The sequence below is a fragment of the Globicephala melas genome, chromosome 7 (genome assembly GCF_963455315.2).
Source record: "Globicephala melas chromosome 7, mGloMel1.2, whole genome shotgun sequence".
Taxonomy (NCBI): domain Eukaryota; kingdom Metazoa; phylum Chordata; class Mammalia; order Artiodactyla; family Delphinidae; genus Globicephala; species Globicephala melas.
The window spans coordinates 8191747-8210574 of NC_083320.1; the positions used below are offsets into that span (position 1 = coordinate 8191747).

At 48.5% G+C, this 18828-nt stretch overlaps 1 protein-coding gene and 1 long non-coding RNA gene across 5 annotated transcripts; both read left to right on the top strand.

The window, feature by feature from the left end:
- Nucleotides 1-250: 250 nt before the first annotated feature.
- Nucleotides 251-7337, top strand: NMUR1 (neuromedin U receptor 1). The gene is made up of 2 exons (XM_060302636.2): nt 251-872; nt 3528-7337. Exons 1-2 carry the CDS (start codon nt 251-253, stop codon nt 3935-3937), a joined length of 1032 nt encoding a protein of 343 aa, XP_060158619.2. The 3' UTR covers nt 3938-7337.
- Nucleotides 7338-12274: 4937 nt separating this feature from the next.
- On the top strand, nt 12275-18350 carry LOC115862773 (uncharacterized). 4 transcript variants are annotated; one of them, XR_004043282.3, is made up of 6 exons: nt 12275-12806; nt 13032-13137; nt 15626-15722; nt 15832-16042; nt 16134-16228; nt 17812-18350. It is a non-coding gene; the product is annotated as an uncharacterized lncRNA (long non-coding RNA). The 4 variants fall into 4 exon arrangements; XR_009564507.2 differs by having other exon boundaries at nt 13029-13137; nt 15832-16228; XR_004043238.3 differs by having other exon boundaries at nt 15832-16228; nt 17812-18349.
- Nucleotides 18351-18828: the final 478 nt, after the last annotated feature.

Sequence of the window (18828 nt, forward strand, 5' to 3'; positions counted from 1 at the left end):
CAATTGCTCCACCCTCCCTGGAGACAGGTCCCTGGGTACAAGGACCCCGGTGCCCTGCAATGGCAGCAGGGCCCTGGGGCCCTTTGACCCCCAGGACTTGAACCTGACTGATGAGGAGCTCAGACTCAAGTACCTGGGGCCCCAGCAGACGGAGCTGTTCGTGCCCATCTGTGTCACGTACCTGTTGATCTTCGTGGTGGGCACCGTGGGCAACGCACTGACCTGCATGGTCATCCTGCGCCACAGGGCCATGCGCACGCCCACCAACTACTACCTCTTCAGCCTGGCCGTGTCGGACCTGCTGGTGCTGCTTCTAGGTCTGCCCCTGGAGCTCTACGAGATGTGGCGCAACTACCCTTTCCTGCTGGGCCCCGGTGGCTGCTACTTCCGCACGCTGCTCTTCGAGACTGTCTGCCTGGCCTCGGTGCTCAACGTCACTGCCCTGAGCATAGGGCGCTACGTGGCCGTGGTGCACCCACTGCACGTCAGATCCGTAGTGACTCATGCCCACGTGCGCCGCGTGCTCGGGGCCATCTGGGGCCTCGCCCTGCTCTGCTCTCTGCCCAACACCAGCCTGCACGGCATTCGGCAGCTGGACGTGCCCTGCCGGGGCACGGTGCCCGACTCGGCCGTGTGCACCTTGGTCCACCAGAGAGCCCTCTACAACCTGGTCGTGCAGGTCACCGCGCTGCTCTTCTTCTGCCTGCCCATGGCCACCATCAGCGTGCTCTACCTGCTCATCGGGCTGCGGCTGCGGCGTGACCGGCTGCTGATCCGCAGGCAGGAGGCCAAGGGCAGGGCCAGGACTAGCAACGGCCGCAGGCTCCAGCTGCTGCAGGATAGGGGTCGGACACAGGTGACCAAGATGTTGTGTAAGTGTTGCTGCTGGGAAGAGGGGCGGAGCCAGGCACTGGGTATGGGGCTGGGGCTTCCAGGGGCCTGGGGGAAAGGGCCAAGTGTTTCGGTTTAGGGTGGAGGCTGAGTGTGAGGTGTGGAGTAACCCCCCCGCCCCCACTCCCCCCGTGTGTGCGTGCATGCACTGCATGTGTGTATACTCTTCTAGATTACCCTTGAGAAAGTGACACTGGAGGTAAATGCTAATGGTTCATGGCGGGATCAGCTACATAATTTGTGGGGCCCAACGCAAAATGAAAATTCAGGGTCCCCTGTTAAAAAATCATTAAGAATGTCAAGACAGCAATAGTAGAGCAGCTGTCTTTTTTTAAAATAATTAATTAATCAATTAATTAATTATATTTATTTTTGGCTGCGTTGGGTCTTCATTGCTGCACACGGGCTTTCTCTGGTTGCGGCGAGCGGGGGCCACTCCTCGTTGTGGTGTGGGGGCTTCTCATTGCGGTGGCTTCTCTTGTTGCGGAACATGGCCTCAAGGCACGTGGGCTTCAGTAAGCTGCAGCACACGGGCTCAGTAGCTGTGGCTCTCGGGCTCTAGAGCGCGGCTCAGAAGTTGTGGTGCACGGGCTTAGGTGCTCCACGGCATGTGGGATCTTCCCAGACCAGGGCTTGAACCCATGTCCCCTGCATTGGCAGGCGGATTCTTAACCACTGTGCCACCAGGGAAATCCCAGAGCTGCCGTCTTGAAGGTTTAAAGGTCAGGGCTCTGTGCAAACGCACAGGTGGCACCCATGAAGCCAGCCCTTGTTCATGGAACCAACCACAGACAGGGCAGAGGCGTGCAGCTAGGCTCCAGGATAACAGAGCTGTTCATGGGCTCTGGACCCTCCAGGTCTCTCATCTTTGCTCCCAAATATGTTTTGGTTCTGTCCTTCCCTAAGTAGCCTGGGAGGCAGGACCACAGGCACAGAGTTCCCCTTTCCTGAGGAGCTAACTGTCCTCTTCCCTTAGTGGCTATGGAAAATCCCAGGGAAGGATTCTGATTGGTGGGCTTGGGTCATGGCCTGCCACCGGGCCAGAGTGGCAGGATGCTGAGGTAAGCAGCCCCCACAGACCCACATGGGGATCCGGGGGGAGCAAAGTTCCCAAAAGAAGGGGAACAGGGTGCTGGAAAGGCAAGGTAGTGAATTTCCTGCACACCATGTCTGTGGTTCCCTGGGGACCAGAGGAAGGATCATGATCTAAAAGAGGTGGTTGGAGGCATGTTTGTGAGGGTCTGTGCACAGAACACAGGAGAATCAGGGCAGAAGTGTGGATTGGGGCCGACCAGGGCACGCCCAGCTGGCTTGAGGCTCTGGAGCTTACTGTGGCCTAGGCCTGGTGCTTTTTCAAAAACAGTGGCCCTGGGGAAACCAGGCAAACTGATGCTAAGCCAGTCATTGATTCCCTCCCCATCCTGCTCTGTCCCACAGAGCCTGACTCAGGTAGGTGGGGTGAGCCAGGGCAGGACAGGGCTGGTGAGACCTTGGTCAAAGCCATGGGATTATGGCCAGCTAACTGGGAACTGCCCCATTCCCAGAGAGAGACTCACTCCTCTCCCCCCACCAGAACAGTGTCCCAGAGCCTATGGTCACTTGTACAGCCCCCTAAGATGGGACTGACCTGGAGCTCTGTGCTTGCCTCCTGCACTGCAGACCACCTGCCCGGGTCTGCCTCTGCTGCCTTCTACTGCCCTGCCTACCCGGGCTGAGTCTGCTCATCTGAGATGGCTCTCGCGCTGGGAAAGTGGGGTGTTTCCTTAAGGCTGCCTTGCTTGCTGGCCTGGGGCTCTGGCTTTCTTCTCTCCCTCCTGCTCCTGTCTTGTCTTTCTGAGGGCCTACTGTGCATCAGGCTGTGTGCTGGGGATGTAAGCAATGTTCTGATTGAAATCCGGGATTAAGAGGAAAACCACGCTGGAATGTAAGGGGGAAGACACTGCAGGGGAAGGATTGTGAGCTGGAGATGCAAACATGAGAAACAAGAAACAAAAATCAACACAGACCTGATAGCAAAGACCCAGGGAGGGTAGGGTGAAAACCAGGGCTGGAGGGAAGCTCTGGAGAAAGAGTGAAGGATTGGCTGGCCTGGCCTGCCTTTTACTGGGGCTTGGGGTGGGGCTGTCGAGGAAAGGGGAGGTAATGCAGGGCAGGATATTCAGGGGCACCCGGGAGAGCTGGGGGCTGGGGCTGGGAAGGCTTATAGGGCCAAGACAGGCAAGTGCGTGGTGGCGGGGGGTGTTTGTCTCGCTCTCCCTGTAGCTCCCTGGCTACTGCTGTCTGACCACGGGCCTCATCCTCCTGTTCCTTTCTGCTTATGCATAAGCGGGCGTGGCCCCTGAGTGGCACCCAGAGTGGGCCTTAGCCGCACTGTGTCACGCTGGGGCTCAGCATACACAGCTGTCACTTAGGTCCAGTTCCACGGTGAGAGAATCGGACCAGGCCACTTTGGCCCGGGTGTCCACACCGGGTCCAGGGCGCACGCCCACTGCCCAGTCGGTGACAGTGGCGAGAGCAGCCTCTCCTATAGGGGTGTGGCCAGGACAGGCAAACTTCCAGAAACCTCCAGATGGACAGTGGGTGTGGGTGGCTGGTGAGAGGGGAGAGGAGAGAACAGGCTCCCTTTCTGCCCACAGTTGTCCTGGTCGTGGTGTTTGGGATCTGCTGGGCCCCGTTCCACATCGACCGCCTCATGTGGAGCCTCGTGTCCCACTGGACCGAGGGCCTGCACCTGGCCTTCCAGTACGTGCACGTCGTCTCCGGCGTCTTCTTCTACTTTAGCTCGGCCGCCAACCCTGTGCTCTACAGCCTCATGTCCAGCCGCTTCCAGGACACCTTCCGGGAGGCCCTGTGCCTGGGGAACCGGTGCCGCCGCCACAGATCCCGCCGCAGCTCTCACAGCCTCAGCAGGGTGACCACGGGCAGCACCCTGTATGACATGGGCTCCCCCTGCAGCAGGGCCCAGCCCCTGGCTGAGAATGATGGCCCAGAGGGGTGGCAAGAGACGGACCCCTCCCGAGAGGAGCCTCAGGCAGCTTCACCCTGAGGGGCCAGAGGGCCACGCCCAGCTTTGGGGACCACACCTGCCTCCTCTGCAGCATGTCTTTGTGGCCTGTCCCCCTTCGTGCCCCGTCCCCACTTCAGCCTAGAAACCCTGACCAGCACCTCAGTGATCCTGCCCCACCCATGGATCAGAAGGACTGTAAGGTTGCTGTCTGTCCTCCAGACTCTCAGGTCCCCAGTTCCAGTCCTTCCCCTGGAAGGGGAACATCGTGGTCGGATAACTGCGCACCGCAAGACTCTATCTGGGGAGATAGAGTCTCCCCAGCCTGTTTCTGACGTGTTTCCGTGGCGCCCTTCCTTTCCTTACCATTTCTTGCAGAGCTTCTGCAAGATCTGGCCCATTCTGTCCCTCTCTAGCTCTTGGCCTGCACCTGGGATTCTGACCCGACCCCCTCCCTGGCCCCCAGTCGGCTTGTTTTGCTCTGGGAGCTCCACCCGGTGGAGCCACTAGGCGGCAGGTGTGTCAGGGATCCAGGAGACCTGGCTCCGGTCTCAGCTGAGCCACCGGTCACCTGGTCCCGGCATCAAGCGAACTGCCTCGCCTTACAAGCCTCGGGCCCTGCTTGCAAAATGAAAGGGGCCATGACATTCTAGAGTGCCGCGCTTTGGCACTTTAGCTGTGGTTTTGTGCGCGTGCCTAAGTCCCTGCTTGTAACGAAACAGATCCCTCAGATTAGCAAGGCGGAAATTACTCTTTACATCCTCACTAACCCCCAACCCTTACTCCCTCCTTGACCTCTACAAGCCTCCCACCCCACCCCCTCGAGAGCCACTCAGGGAACATGCTTCGCTTGTCCTAGAGCAAGTGAGGCTTGGCACCGGCCAAGGGACTGTGTGTGAGCAGAGGCCCCTGCCTGCCTCTGTTTTCACCTCCTCACAGGTTGGCTTGGGGGCCTGAGGTGAGCAGAGAATTGGGCCTGACTGGCCAGAGAATCTCTGGGGGCGAGAGACATGGGCCAACCAAGGGCAACGAGTGACTCCGCGAGAACTGCTTGGGACTCAGTGAGGTGAGAAGAGAGACACGTGAGTCCTGAAACGAAGCTCCATCCCGAGTCCCTGTGGGTAACTGGGTGCTCAGTCAGGACCCAGTTAATGGCCAGAACTTGTCCTGCTGCAGCCCCTGACCTGTCCTCCTCCTAAGAGGGGACTGCAGCAGAAGGAGCCCTGGCCTCCTTTGCGGGGAGCTGCAGGACACCCAGGGTGCTACAGGTTCTCCCTGCAGACTCTCCACAGCTCAGGCCCCAGGTCCCCTGACTGCAAAGTGGAGAAGATTGTACAAAAGTGTCCTGGAGTTTTTGAAATTCAGTTGTAAAAATAATACATACTCATTTTAGAAAAATTGGAAAGTACAAATGAGCAAAAATGAAAACAATTTAAAATAATTAAAACCCACCCTTGCTAGGGGATGGGGGAGGGGGAAATAGAGAGTTGTTTAATGGGTACAGAGTTTCAGTTTTTTAAGATGAAAAAGTTCTGGAGATTGGTGGCAAAACAATGTGAATATGCTTGAACAATATTGAATTGTACACCTAAATGGTTAAGATTTAAATTTTATATGTATTTTACTACAGTTTTTTTTAAAGAAAGGGTTAAGTCTAAAGGAAAAGAAAAAATTAAAAAGCCACCCATAGCTTTACTTTCCAGGGTAACCACCACATATAAGACAGGATGGGGGGATCTGAGAAAGGAGCTTGTGAAAAGGGGCTGTGCAGAGCTACGAGTGCCCAATGGCACCTCTGAAATGAGCTCCCAGGCGGCCTTGGGGTGTCGTCGGGGGAAGCAGCTGAGGCCAGACTTCAGGCTGGAGCCTGCTGTTGTCCCCAAAGACAAACTGGACTCCCCAGGGCCTCTCTTAAGTGACAGAGACGACATGCTCCTGAGGCTCTGGTCAGTATTTATGAAGGGGCTACTATGGGCAGAGAAGCAGCGGGCAGGTTGGGGAAGCGGGGGATGTGAGTTATCAGAAGGCCTGGGCTCTGTAAATTTGATGTCTCTCAGGTGTCTCCACGGCATGTCAGTGGATAGGTCCCACTTGTCATGAGTCACTGGTTACCATGGAAAGTGGAAGCAGCAGCAGTGGGCTCAGCCCTGGAGAGGAAAGGATGGAGGTGGAAAGGCCAGCCAGCAAGATCCCACTCTGTCCTGGAAGCAGCATCCCCTGCAGCTCGCTCTTCCGCACTGGTCAGGGGGCAGCAGCACTCCTGAGTGCTCAGCGCTACTCCCGGGACAGGAGTCCTGGCTCGTCTGGGACTCGGGTCACCTCCCGTCCGAGCTCTGGCTGCAGTCACACAGATGTCTCCTCCTCCCACGTTCGAGAGTTTGGGCCCGCTCTACTTCCCGTCTACTCCACTCCTGCCATTACCCTGGGCGAAGCTGACGTCCCCGTGGATGGCCCGCCGCTGCCCTGGTGTCAGCTCCTGATCTCTCCTGCAGCTCTGGAGGCTCTCGTCCACCGTGGCCTTTTGGCCCCTTAGTAGCATCCTGCCTCCCAGAACCTCTGGGCGTCGTTCCATCTCTGGGAGTGTGAGCTCTTTGGCCATGATCACCTCCTTCCTGCTCTGCTGCTTTATAAATGATACATTTATTCTTTAACCTCATCTAACCTTCCCAGTTCTCGACCACTCTGCTTTCTCCCCATCCATCAGCTTCCTCTCATCTTCACTTCCTTTCTGATGGGTCCTAGATCCCACGGTCCATCACACACAACCCTCTCTGCCAGTATTTCTGAGGGCCAAGGGGAACATACTGGGATCACCCTTTCCTTCTCAGAAAAAAGGCTTATTTTCTTTGGGAACTCACCAAGATGAGTCTCATCAACAAACAAAGCTGCATTTGCCCACCCTTCCTTCTGTGAAGTACCTGCTCAGGAAATATAAAGTGTGCAACACTTCACATCTATTCTTACATAGTCAGATGGCGTTTCCAAATCAATCCTGACACATGGGAGCCCATCTCATTTTGTACACTTCTTGGTGTCTCCCTTTTCCCCATCCTTGTCTTCTAGTGGGTCCACCGAGTCTTCTTTGTTCCATGTCTTCCCTGTAGAGAGGAGTTGCCTTTTTGGAGGGCTTCCTAGTATTTGCACTCCCTTCCCATTGAGGGGGATCCCTGTGTGTGTGACTCTTGGTTTGAGACCAAGCCCAGGCTCCTACCACAGAAGCTGAAAGGGCTCTGGACACCGCATCACTGACACCACTGTGTGACCCAGGACTTGCACTCAGGCAGCTGGATGGTCTGACCTGGGACTTCCACTGGGAGTGATACTAAGACCCATGACAACAGGGGCAGACATGTCCAGGGCAGCAGTGCTAACAGCAGCATCCCATGCAGGCTGCTCCCGGGGCCCCTGCTGCCCAGCCCGCCTTGGCTTCTGCCCATTTTCTCTGCCGGTTTTTCAGCCTTCTTGTTGTTCTGAGCTACTAAGAGCCTTTCAATAAATTCCTTTTTTGCTTAAGTTGGCCAGAGTTGTTTGCTGCTGTTTGCAACCCAGAACCTTAACAGATCCATCTACCACTGCTGTGAAGGTTACACATTCTGCTTGTTCTACTAGTGGTTGTCTTTACATATTTTTAAGATGAACAGATATTATCATTGTTTTGAAACCCCAAACTACAGTCTGTAATACTTAATCATTCTCCTCTCTCACTCTGTTTTTAAAACTTTTTTTAAGAGGCAAGAACGATGAGGACACACTTAAGGAATTTGATCCTAGAAACACATTTACATTTTTCTAACAGTCTAATCCTCTTCAGCACAAGAACTTTAGTATGCTTCTTCTGACAAAGCAGTAGGGTATAAAGGTGGTGAGCAGGGACTCGAGTCAGGCTGCCTGGGTTCAAATCCTGACTCAAAAGTCAGACTGGCCTTAGGCCAAAGTCAGACTGGACTGAAAGGTACTGACATTTCTAAACAAAGGATGAGCAACCTGCCTGCACACAAATAAGAGACTCAGAGGCCAACACTGAGCGCTGCATCCTTCCAAACAGTGTCCAGGTTCCTAAGTCGACGAGGTTTAGTTTGAGGATGGTAGTTACTGAGGTAAATGTCCCTTTGTGTGGCCTCTTTAAATGCAACACCCCAACTTCACCTTCTTTCAAGCTTCTGCACAAGGCAGGGCAGGACAACTGGGGGGCTGTTTAGGAATAGAGGCCACGGCCCAGGTGAGGGACAGTGGGGATCCAGGGAAGGCCGTACCTGGCTGGGTAAGAGTGCCCTGGCTCAGGAGAGGTGGCCACAGGCTAGAGCTAGGCTGGAGGGCCTGGAAGCTGCTGCCACATTCTCTGGAACATCTACAAGAGTACCTGGGGTCTTTTAATCTAATATTCAAGTAGCTTCATCAGCTCTGAGCAGTGTGGGTATCATTCATTCAGCTAACATGTACTGAGTACCACGTGCCAGGGACCGTACAAGGCTGGGAGCGGGGGCATACAAGTGTTCTGACAGCTGCAAGTCTGGGGGCACAGAAGAGAGGCAGCTGCCCCAGTGGAGGGAAGGTTTCCAGGAGGAGGCGATGCTGCTCAAAGTTCTGGGAGAAGGGGTTGGACTGGCCTCTGAGCTTTGGCCAGGGAAGGGCGGAGCAGCTATAATGACAGTTCCACCAACACTGAATCCAGGGGAGGGGGACCCTAAAGGAAACAGGGGCCGTCAGGAGGAGGAATGGACATTGGACAGGCAAAAACAATAGCAAAGCAGACTGCGGTCCAAGTTCTTTGCTCTCATTCTCTGGACTTCCCTGGTTGCTCTTCCTGGAATTTGCACTTGGAACCTTCCCTCCAGTCTTCCTGTCTGTCTGGCCTTCATGCATAGGTAGGATGTGTTTCCATTTTAGTAAATTTGAAAAAACAAAAAAATGAAGTATACAAATAAACTACTTTTATTCCCAACACCTAAATTAACCACTATTAACATTTTGGCAATTTGATCCCTGTCATTTCCCACACATATACCCTCCCCTCATTAATGAATAATACACTGTTTTCAATCGTTTGCTTTGTGAGAGAACTGCCTTGAACCGTCTGGTACAATATCCATGGTTACGATGGACGGATGAAGCTGACAATACCCAAACTGTGAGATCAAGTTTACCATCACTAGAAGTGGTGACTTAACCAGACATTAAGTGCCTCCTAGAAGGATGTAACAAGTACACAAAACCAACCATAAGTCTTGCAAAAAAAAAACTGAAGCTGAATGTCAGGAAGCTCCAGATCTAACTGGCAGTTTACAAGATCACTGCGGATGGAGGAGCGCGTTCAAGACACCTCGGCGGTGTAAGGCAAATCTAGCATAAGGACAAATTCTATAAGACAAATGGCCTGGTTTCTTCAACAGATAAATGGTATTTAAAAGGAGGTTTCTATTACAAAGTAAAAAAGATTTAAAAGATGTATCAACCAAAGGTAATGCATGTAAATGTTTGAATCCTAATTCAAACATGCTAACAGGGCTTCCCTGGTGGCGTAGTGGTTGGGAGTCCGCCTGCCGATGCAGGGGACACGGGTTCGTGCCCCGGTCCGGGCAGATCCCACATGCCGCGGAGCGGCTGGGCCCGTGAGCCATGGCCGCTGAGCTTGCGCGTCCGGAGCCTGTGCTCCGCAGCGGGAGAGGCCACAGCAATGAGAGGCCCGCGTACAGCAAAAAAAAAAAAAAAACAAAAAAACATGCTAACAGCAAAAAACAACAAACACGCTAACAGCAAAAAGGCATTTTTGAGACAGAAAACTGAACACAGACTAGATATTAGATGATATTAATCCTGATAGCCTGTATCAGTACTTAATAAAGTGTTTACTGGCAAAATAATAGGATGCCTGGGATTCACATTAAAATACTCAAGCCAAAAAAAAAAGGGAGAGAGGGAGAGCAAAACTAAAGTGGGGCAGGGAATAGCTGAAAAAAGAATTGCAAAAATACTGAAGTGATTGAGGTGATGGGTAAAAAGGGATTCATTAAATTATATTCTACTTAATAATGTATGCTTGAAAATGTCCATAATAAATTTTAAGTTTGCAATAAAGATTCACATATCTGTATCTTCAGCAGCGTGATCCCTTATCTCTAGGTGAGAAAAGTGGAATTCCTCAATTTAAGGAAGGAGAATTTTTACCTCAAAAGGAAGTCACCAAATTTCTCTCCAGGTGTTTGTAATGAGGGGGTTCAGGATATGCTACCCCAAAATACAGCCCCTTGGCATACTGAATATCTTAAGCCAAATGCATCGGTAACACAGCAGGTGCAGAGAGGACTCTGACCTTCCCCTGAAGCAGGTCATAAGACCCTCACGTGAGAGGTGCTCTCCCTCTACCCAGAGGAAAGAAGCATTCTTTTCTCCAAGACTGAGGAACACCAAGACCACACTTACCTCACACTTCTTTCCTTACTTTCACATTTTGTGACACCCTCTACTCTTCATCACATCTAGCAAAACACTCAGGTTTAACCCACTCTTCAGGTCTTCATTTCCTTATGAAGGTTCCTGTGTCACATCAAACTGTATGCTTTTCGCTTGCTAATCTGCCTTTTGTCACAGGGCCCCAGCTAACAATTTAGACAGGTAGAGGAAAAAGATATTTTTCCTCCTCCACAGTAACAATTTGCCTTCTCACCAGTTTCCCCACAATCCCCAAACACTTGTTTGATGTTTTAATTTCTGTTAATCTGATGATACAAAATAGCATTGTATTATTGTTTTAAATGGTATTTTCCCTGTGGTTGTATAGCTGAGCATCTCTTCGTTATCTTTTCGTGCCATCTAAATTTCTTCTGAAAACTACTTTTCATATCCTTTGCCCATATTTGTTTGCCGATTTTTTTTTTTTTTTTAACTTTTGGCATGTGGGACCTTAGTTCCCTAACCAGGGATGGAATCAGCCCCCCATGCATTGGAAGCGCAGCGTCTTAACCACTGGACCACCAGGAAAGTCCCTGTTTGCCTTTTTCTTATTGTAGTTTTTCATACTCTGATACTAACTTTTTATTATATATGTTACAAATATTTCTTCCCAATTTGTTCCTTATATTTTAAATTTGTTTATAGAGACTCTTGCACCCAAAGGTTTTAAACTGTAACATGGCCAAATCTGTCATAATTTTTTTGCTCTGTCATAATCTTGCTGTGTCTTAAGAGTGACATTCATATTCCAAGTTCTTATTACAGTTTTTAATAAGAATGCTTCTTACTTTTTGCCATCAAATATTCTACATTTTCAGATAAGGTTTATCTAAAAGATATGTATTTTTCTTCCTTTAGTCTCTTAGTTTGACATTATTAACTTACCTTGCGCCATCTGGCATTCCAGAGATAAATCCTATTGGTCAATATTCTTTTACTATATTCAGTCAAGTACCAAATCTAAAATACGTAGGCAAATCGTTCTTCTCACTCTTCTTCCTCCCCAATTTGGGACTTTCTGAAGCTAGGACAAAAGCAGGGCCCCTTACTCAGGGTCACCCTTCCCCACCCCTCAAAAACACACACATGACCCAAAGTGCTCATTTTCAAATCCCAATGTGGGTATTATTCCTAGAATTTTGATCCCACTACAGGGCCTAATGGTGCTAATGGTCGTTAAGAGACAACATATTAAAGATGGCTTAATTCAAAGAAAATAAGAGACCATATTAAGTAATTGAGGATGCAAATCAATGGCTTCGGACGAGTTCCTTAACCTCACTCTGTGAGCCTGGGAAACCAGTAACCGATTCTAAGTCACAGATTTGTTTTGAAAAGTCCATGATAAAATGTATGAAAAGCAACCGGTATAAGGCCTGGCACAAAACAGATATTAATGTTTTAGCTGTGACCATTACTACTATCACTAACTGCTTTGAGGGCAGCTTCAGACGCGGGTGGGCAGCGAGGGAAGGTTCCCCGGGGTCAAGAGGCCGACTGCCGGCTTCTGGTCTCCGCTCCACCTCGCGCTGTAAGGTCTGTGCCTCTTTCTAGGCTGAAAATGTCGAGAGTACTAACGCACACCCCAATGAGGGGGTGGCTGCTTAACCGGATTAATGGATGTGAAAGCCTGGAACCGACCCTGGGTCCCCGCATGTAGCGGAACCCGCGCCTCTTTCCACGGAAGCGCTGCACTCACAGCGAGCGCCCACCTCACCCACTCGGGGGCCTCCCGGGCCCGCCCAAACCAAAATGTCCGCCCTGCGCGCAGGCGCAGCACTTGCTGCCCCGGCTCGAGACCCCGCCCCCAGGCTCGCGCACTGCCCGCCCCCCCAGGATTGCGGCTCGGGACTGGCCTAAAGGCAGCGCGGGCTCTGATTGGGCGAGGCGGAGTCACGAGGGCGTCATTCTCTTCCGTGCTGTATTCTGCCTGGGCCTAGAGTTCTGGGAGGCTGCTCGGAGGGCACTGCCAGGCAGTTGGCGCCTGCGGGCTGCTGCAGACTTTTCCCAGGCGTGTAGTGCAGGTGGCCGCGCGTGGTGGCCCGCGGGGCTTTGAGTGGGCGGGGCCCTACACCAGCGATAGCTTTAAGGGGAGGAGTACTCGTCAGGGACAACACTGTGCGGGTTAATTTGGGAAGTGATGGTTAAAGGTCATGGCTTAAGACTCACTTGTGTTGTTAATTTTGATGGGGGTAGCGATGGAAGCTGCTCCAGTTAACAGTGAGTTCTCAGTCTGGAGAGGTAAAGACACTTGAATTGTAGGTACTGATTTTGTTACGCTATGGGGGCTTTATTTTGGTCCCGTGTGCTTCCGTTTGAGCAGTCGGTGGTGGAATTACTAATTTTTAAGAGCATCAGAGTTACTTGAAAACGATGGTGAAGGGAGCCGAATGAGAGGAAAAGGGAGGAATTCCTTTTTTACCTCGAGGAGTTTCGTTTCTAGATCGTGGCAAAAGAGAAGGTATGGGAGACCTAGCCTACAAACATATACCAAAAATTATCTGTGCGATATATTTTGATATTAACTGGTGAGAGTAAAAGATTCCAAATGAAAATAACTAGGATGAGGCCTAACACGGACTTATTGCAAATGGAAACTTAACACGAATACTAGAGGCAAAAGGTGCATAGCCTGGAATGTTGAAGTCCCTGTGATGTGCCTAATAATCTTGTCCATTTGAAGCAGGAAAACAAATCAAGGTGAACTGAAGAAAATGAGCCTTTCCCCAGAGGAGATAGAAGATGGGGAAGATGAGACATCAGAAGATAAGGACAATGGCAGTAGAGATGAGGTAACTATGTGTACAGTGTGCAGCACAGTAACTTACTAATATCAACAATCCAAATCCAGAGGAAAGCAGTTAAACTGCATTGTTTGATCTGAAAAGTGGTTTTGTGAACATTTGCCAACTAGTTTCACAAGCTCACCCTAAACTCAATACCAAAGTCTGACAAGGTCATTTTTAGAAAGGAACGTTACAGACCACTCTCAGGAGCATAGAAGTAAAAATTCCAAACAAAGTATTAGCAAACTAAATATTAGTGTTATGCAAAAAGAAAAGTACATTGTGACTAAGTGCAGTTTATTTGGGGAATACAAAAGTGTTCTTTGTTTGAAAAGTTATTTTGATTGCCTGGAAATACCGGTTTGAAAGAAAATCTCTTGATTCTTAAAATTGCTTCCTTCAATTCCATTAGTTTGTGTGTCCACCAAACATATGTTTCCATATTTATCCTTTCGGCAAATATTTAGGTCCCTAGTATGTTCTGTTTCTGGCTGGGAGCCTCTGCATTAGTATTCCAATGTAGATAGGTTTAAGTTGGGCCCTAAAAGAATTGCGGTGGGTGAGTGGGTACACAGTTAGTGAATATTGAATGCTTCATCTGTGCAGCCACTGTGCTAGGACTTGATGCACTATCTCATTTCATCCTCACAGTGACCACGTTAGGTAGGGATCCTTAGCTCCATTTTATAGACAGGAAAAGAGAGTCATTGACTAACTTGCTCATGGTTTCATGAGCTAATAAGTGACAAATAATAAGTGACAGAACCCGCCTTATGCATTTGGTTCTGCCGAATCCAAAGCCTCTACTCTTTTCTGGTTCATTTCTCAGTCTTCGCCCAAGCAGCTCTTTTGGAGAGACAGATAGGTATTCAATCGCCAATCTTTTGGTATGGGGCTAAGGCTTTGTCTTTGACTTTGAGTTCACTGTTGCGGTAGCTTATCTTTGTATAAAGTATATCCATTGTGTATCTTTTGCAATTTAAAATTTGTTTCTTTAAAACAAAGCAAAACTTAAACGCTAGGAAAGCAATTCGAAAACAGACGCCTACATTTTTACATCGTTTTCCCCATTCTTTTATGGTTCCTCACCCACACCTAATTTGAGCTTTATTGAGTATGTCCAAAGCGTTCAACTTTGTTTTACTAGGTTCAATAACTTTTTGCATTAATCTGATTGGTTTATATGACATTTATGATGTAATTGAAACTGCAACTACAATGGTCATATATAGGTTTGCGAACAAAAGACAGGTTTATTAAGGATACGGTTCAGCTTACAGGATCAGAAACTTCTAGGTGTACCGAGTACCACTTAGTAAGCCCATTAGCCGCATGTGCTTTTCGCATGCATTTCATAGGCATCAAGTTAGTAAATCCTGTTTGGAATTGAGATGGCCATTTAATCCAGCCACAGACTAGCTTAATGTGACACAGTTAAGTGGACATAGTTAGTAGACGTAGTTAGGAGAGCACCTACTGTACTGTGATGTCCACAACACAGTGCATTAACTCTCTATACCAATCAGAGCCAAAAAATTCTTGGTGAATGCAACTTTTGTTTCGGAACCCAGACTGTGTTAGCTCAGAGGAAAATAGGAGTAGTCACATTATATTTTCCTTAAACTGAGATGCATGTGTTATGGTTCTAGACTGTTCACACTGGCAGCCTTTGGTCATTCCTCTTTAAAATGTGATGCCTGTGACCGTTTACTCTGATTGGTGCAGCATATAGTGGTGGTATCACAGTTAGATTAACTTCTAGGCTAACCATACCCTACTGTGGGCTCGTTGAAATTATTTAATTCAAACCCTAGTCTTTTTCACGTGCCTTCCCTGATCCCATGTCATTCCTATGCCAGATGAACTGGTCCCTCATCTGTTTGCCTGTAAATATTGTTCATAGCCAGTAATGCTAATCACATATTATAGTGACTCATCTCTTCCTGTGATGTGGGTTGAGGTCTGTATGTGTGTATGTGTGTATGTCTATATACACACATACATATACATACACACACACACCAGTTGTGTTTTTGCTGGGGCTGCCATAATAAAATATCACAGATGTGTGGGTGGCTGAAACAACAGAAATTTACTTTCTCTCAGTTCGGGAGGTCGGATCAAGTTGTTGGCAATTCGGTTACTTCTGAGGCCTCTCTCCTTGGCGTGTAGATGTCTTCCTTCTTGCTGTGTTTTCACATGGTCATCCACCACCCATAGTTCTTCATTTTCTCCTTTTGTATGTGGCGAGACTTCATTCAGTGTTCTGCTAAAATTTTCATCTTTAGTCATTTAGTTTTATAATACTGTGCCCAATTTTTAGTAGCGTGGCGAGACTTCATTCAGTGTTCTGCTAAAATTTTCATCTTTAGTCATTTAGTTTTATAATACTGTGCCCAATTTTTAGTAGCTCTGGGATAGGAATCTGTGGTGTAATTAGGAAGCACGAGGTCCAGTTTTGGGGGCCTGGCTCTCATTCCTGTGTATGTTTTAGGTGCCTGCGTGGGGGTCCTCACCTTTGGTGTTTTACTTGAATGCAGAGAGTTGGGACACTACAGACACACTGAGCCACCTGAACAGTCGTTGACTTGGTATGTTTTCCTTGCATACTTTTAGAAACCTAGATCCTTCCCTGTAGAGATTCTGATTTCGAAGCTCTAAGTGAAATACAAGAATTTTCTTTTTCTCTTTTTTTCTTAGACAAGCGTGCCAGGTAATTCTGGTGCTGGGAGCTCTTTTACTGCACACTGAGAAATTCATCCTGGAGAAATCAACACAGCCGTTGACACGTGGGCCTGAGCAGATCTTGCACTTGCTGACTGTGCAATGTGACTGTCGCCTCCTGGCCACAGAGGAGACATCTCTTCATTGTTGTTCTTCCTCCTCTAGGTTGATGTCCCTCAGAAAAATGGTAGGAAGATTACTACTGCTCCAGGAAATAAAATCGAGAAAAAAAAGTTTCTGGCTCCCATGTTTGCTGAGAAATTAATATCACCATGCAGGAAGGGAGCCACAGGGGCCAAGGTTCCAAAAGACAGGAGGAGTGCCCTGCTCGAGAACCATGAGAAGGGACTTGAGAACCCTGAGGAGGATGAAGGTAAGAACTGTGAGTTGTGTCAGGTTGAGGGATGTAAAGAGTCCCCTCTGGGGACATCCCTGCTGGTGGCTGTCAGGGGTCAGCCCTACGTGCCATTGCACATGGCTCTCGAAAGGGTTCTGTGGAAATGCCACCCTTGGCATCCCTGGCCGATTCTCCAGGCTTGGCTTGAGGAGTCCCAGTGGACATTTGACTTCTGTTGTCCACATGACCAGAATCAGAGTTTTCTCTTTGAGTATTGTACAGTCTTTCTCTCCTTGTGCTTATGAGCCAGGCAGGTTAATTGTCCCCCAGATTTCACTCTGAGTGATTTTTTTGTCCTGATGGCGTCTGTGTAACATTTTAAATGGTATTGCTTCCAAAGCAGTAATTCTTAGCATTGTTATGAAAATACAATAATACATTTTAAATTATTTCAAATAAAAGGTTAAAATGACAGCGAATTTTTTTCTTAGATTTGTATATACAGTCAGACTTACGAGCAGTTTCTCTGAAAGAACAACTTGTCATTTTCATTCTTAACAAGTCTGTGCGGCAGTAATTGATTGGGTGGGTTTTCATTTAGATTCTGAAAAAGAAGCCCTGTATCCTTCATGGGCCAGGGGGAGAAAAGCCTTTCCCCTGGGGGCAGAGGAAGACGAGCAGGACCATAAGGGTGATGACGAAGGCTGTGAGGAAGAGGAAGGTCAGAATGACCTAAACCAGTTCTGTTAAGTGGTAGCCAGTATCAAGGAATTAGAGTTATAAGCGAAGCCGTGGGACAGGCCTGTTGAAGTTCTTTTAGGAACTTGAAGAACTTTTCCTAATTAATTTATAAATGCTTTTAAAAGTATTCTGGGGCTTCCCTGGTGGCACAGTGGTTGAGAGTCCGCCTGCCGATGCAGGGGACGTGGGTTCGTGCCCCAGTCCAGGAAGATCACACATGCTGCAGAGTGGCTGGGCCCGTGAGCCATGGCCGCTGAGCCTGCACGTCCAGAGCCTGTGCTCCGCAACGGGAGAGGCCACAACAGTGAGGGCCCGCGTACCACAAAATAGAAAAAAAAGATCCAATTAAAAGTATTCTGACCAGACCTAACCCAGGCATCTTGTGGAGAATAGGCACAGTGTAGGTATGGCATTTGTGGACAGTGTAAAGGCTCCCACTTTACTCATTTAGTGGCACAGACAGACGATTAAAAATACTATATTCTGGGGACTTGCCTAGTGGCGCAGTGGTTAAGAATCTGCCTGCCAACTCAGGGGACACGGGTTCGAGCCCTGGTCCAGGAAGATCCCACATGCCGTGGAGCAATTAAGCCCGTGCACCACGACTACTGAGCTTGCTCTCTAGAACCTGTGAGCCACAACTGCTGAGCTCGCGTGCCACAACTACTGAAGCCCACGTGCCTCGAGCCCGTGCTCCACAGCAAGAGAAGCCACCGCAATGAGAAGCCCGCGCACCACGACAAAGAGTAGACCCCGCACGCAGCAACTAGAGAAAGCCCGTGCAGCAACGAAGACCCAACACAGCCAAAATAAATAAATAAATTTATTTTACAAAAACCCAAAGAAACAAAAATTTGTATTCTGGCTTTTGCCCACAGAGCCTATGAAGAAAGCACCTGATAAACCAGAAGGAAGAAATGACCAAACAGAATGCTTCCCCTGAAACCAAAATTCAGAAATTAGAAGGTAACTTCTTTGCTGCGTTTTAGAGCACAGGAGACACGTGGAGAGTTTCATATTGGCAAAAACCAAAACTCTGTTAGCCCAAATGATGGACAAAGGGATTTTAATTGCAGCCTGGTGTTACAATATGCCAGATTCTTCAATGGAAATTTTTTTTAGCATCATTCTTTCTGAACTGTTTCTTTGAGTTCTTTCTCTCTCTCTCTCTTTTTCTTTGCCTTTTTGTATGTCAGCTAAACCACCTGTAAGTTTCAAACTATTTGTTGGAAACCTGAATTTCAACAAAACTGTTGCTGAACTAAAAACTGGTCTTAGTGAATTTTTTGCTAAAAATGACGTCGCAGTCATTGGTGTCAGAGTTGGCTTGTCCAGGTAAATACTGATAAATTAAGGGTGTTGTTAAGAGTTTATCAGCCCAACAATTATTATTCTTGTCAGATCCTTTTGTTACTTGTTCTTCGCCCTTTATAAGATATTACCTCAGCCTCTTGCAGTTCAGAATGAGTATTTAAAGTCCTTCAGTGGCTCGTTTAATAAATCCATTATATTAAATTTTGCTATCCCATTTTTCCAACCAAAATACTAAACTAATCACAAGATCTTCCAGGTCTTTACAGAAACATGTTTTCATGATTTTCCAACTGTGAGCAATGTTATTTGCCTAGAATTATTTTAAACGAACACAGATTTAATCACAAAACCCCTAGCTTTGGTGGCAAATATAGGTTCTGTATCAGTTCTGCTTTTTTGCTGAATTGAATTTCATCGTTTCTTACTTCTTTCTCATCAGAAGCATATGTCTTGGGTGTGAGCATGCTTATTTTATGGTACTCAGGATTTCTTAGGTAGAAATGAAAAGATAATAATAATAGTAAACATTCATTGAGTACTCATTCTACCAGGCATTGTTCCTTGTTTATTTAACTCATTGA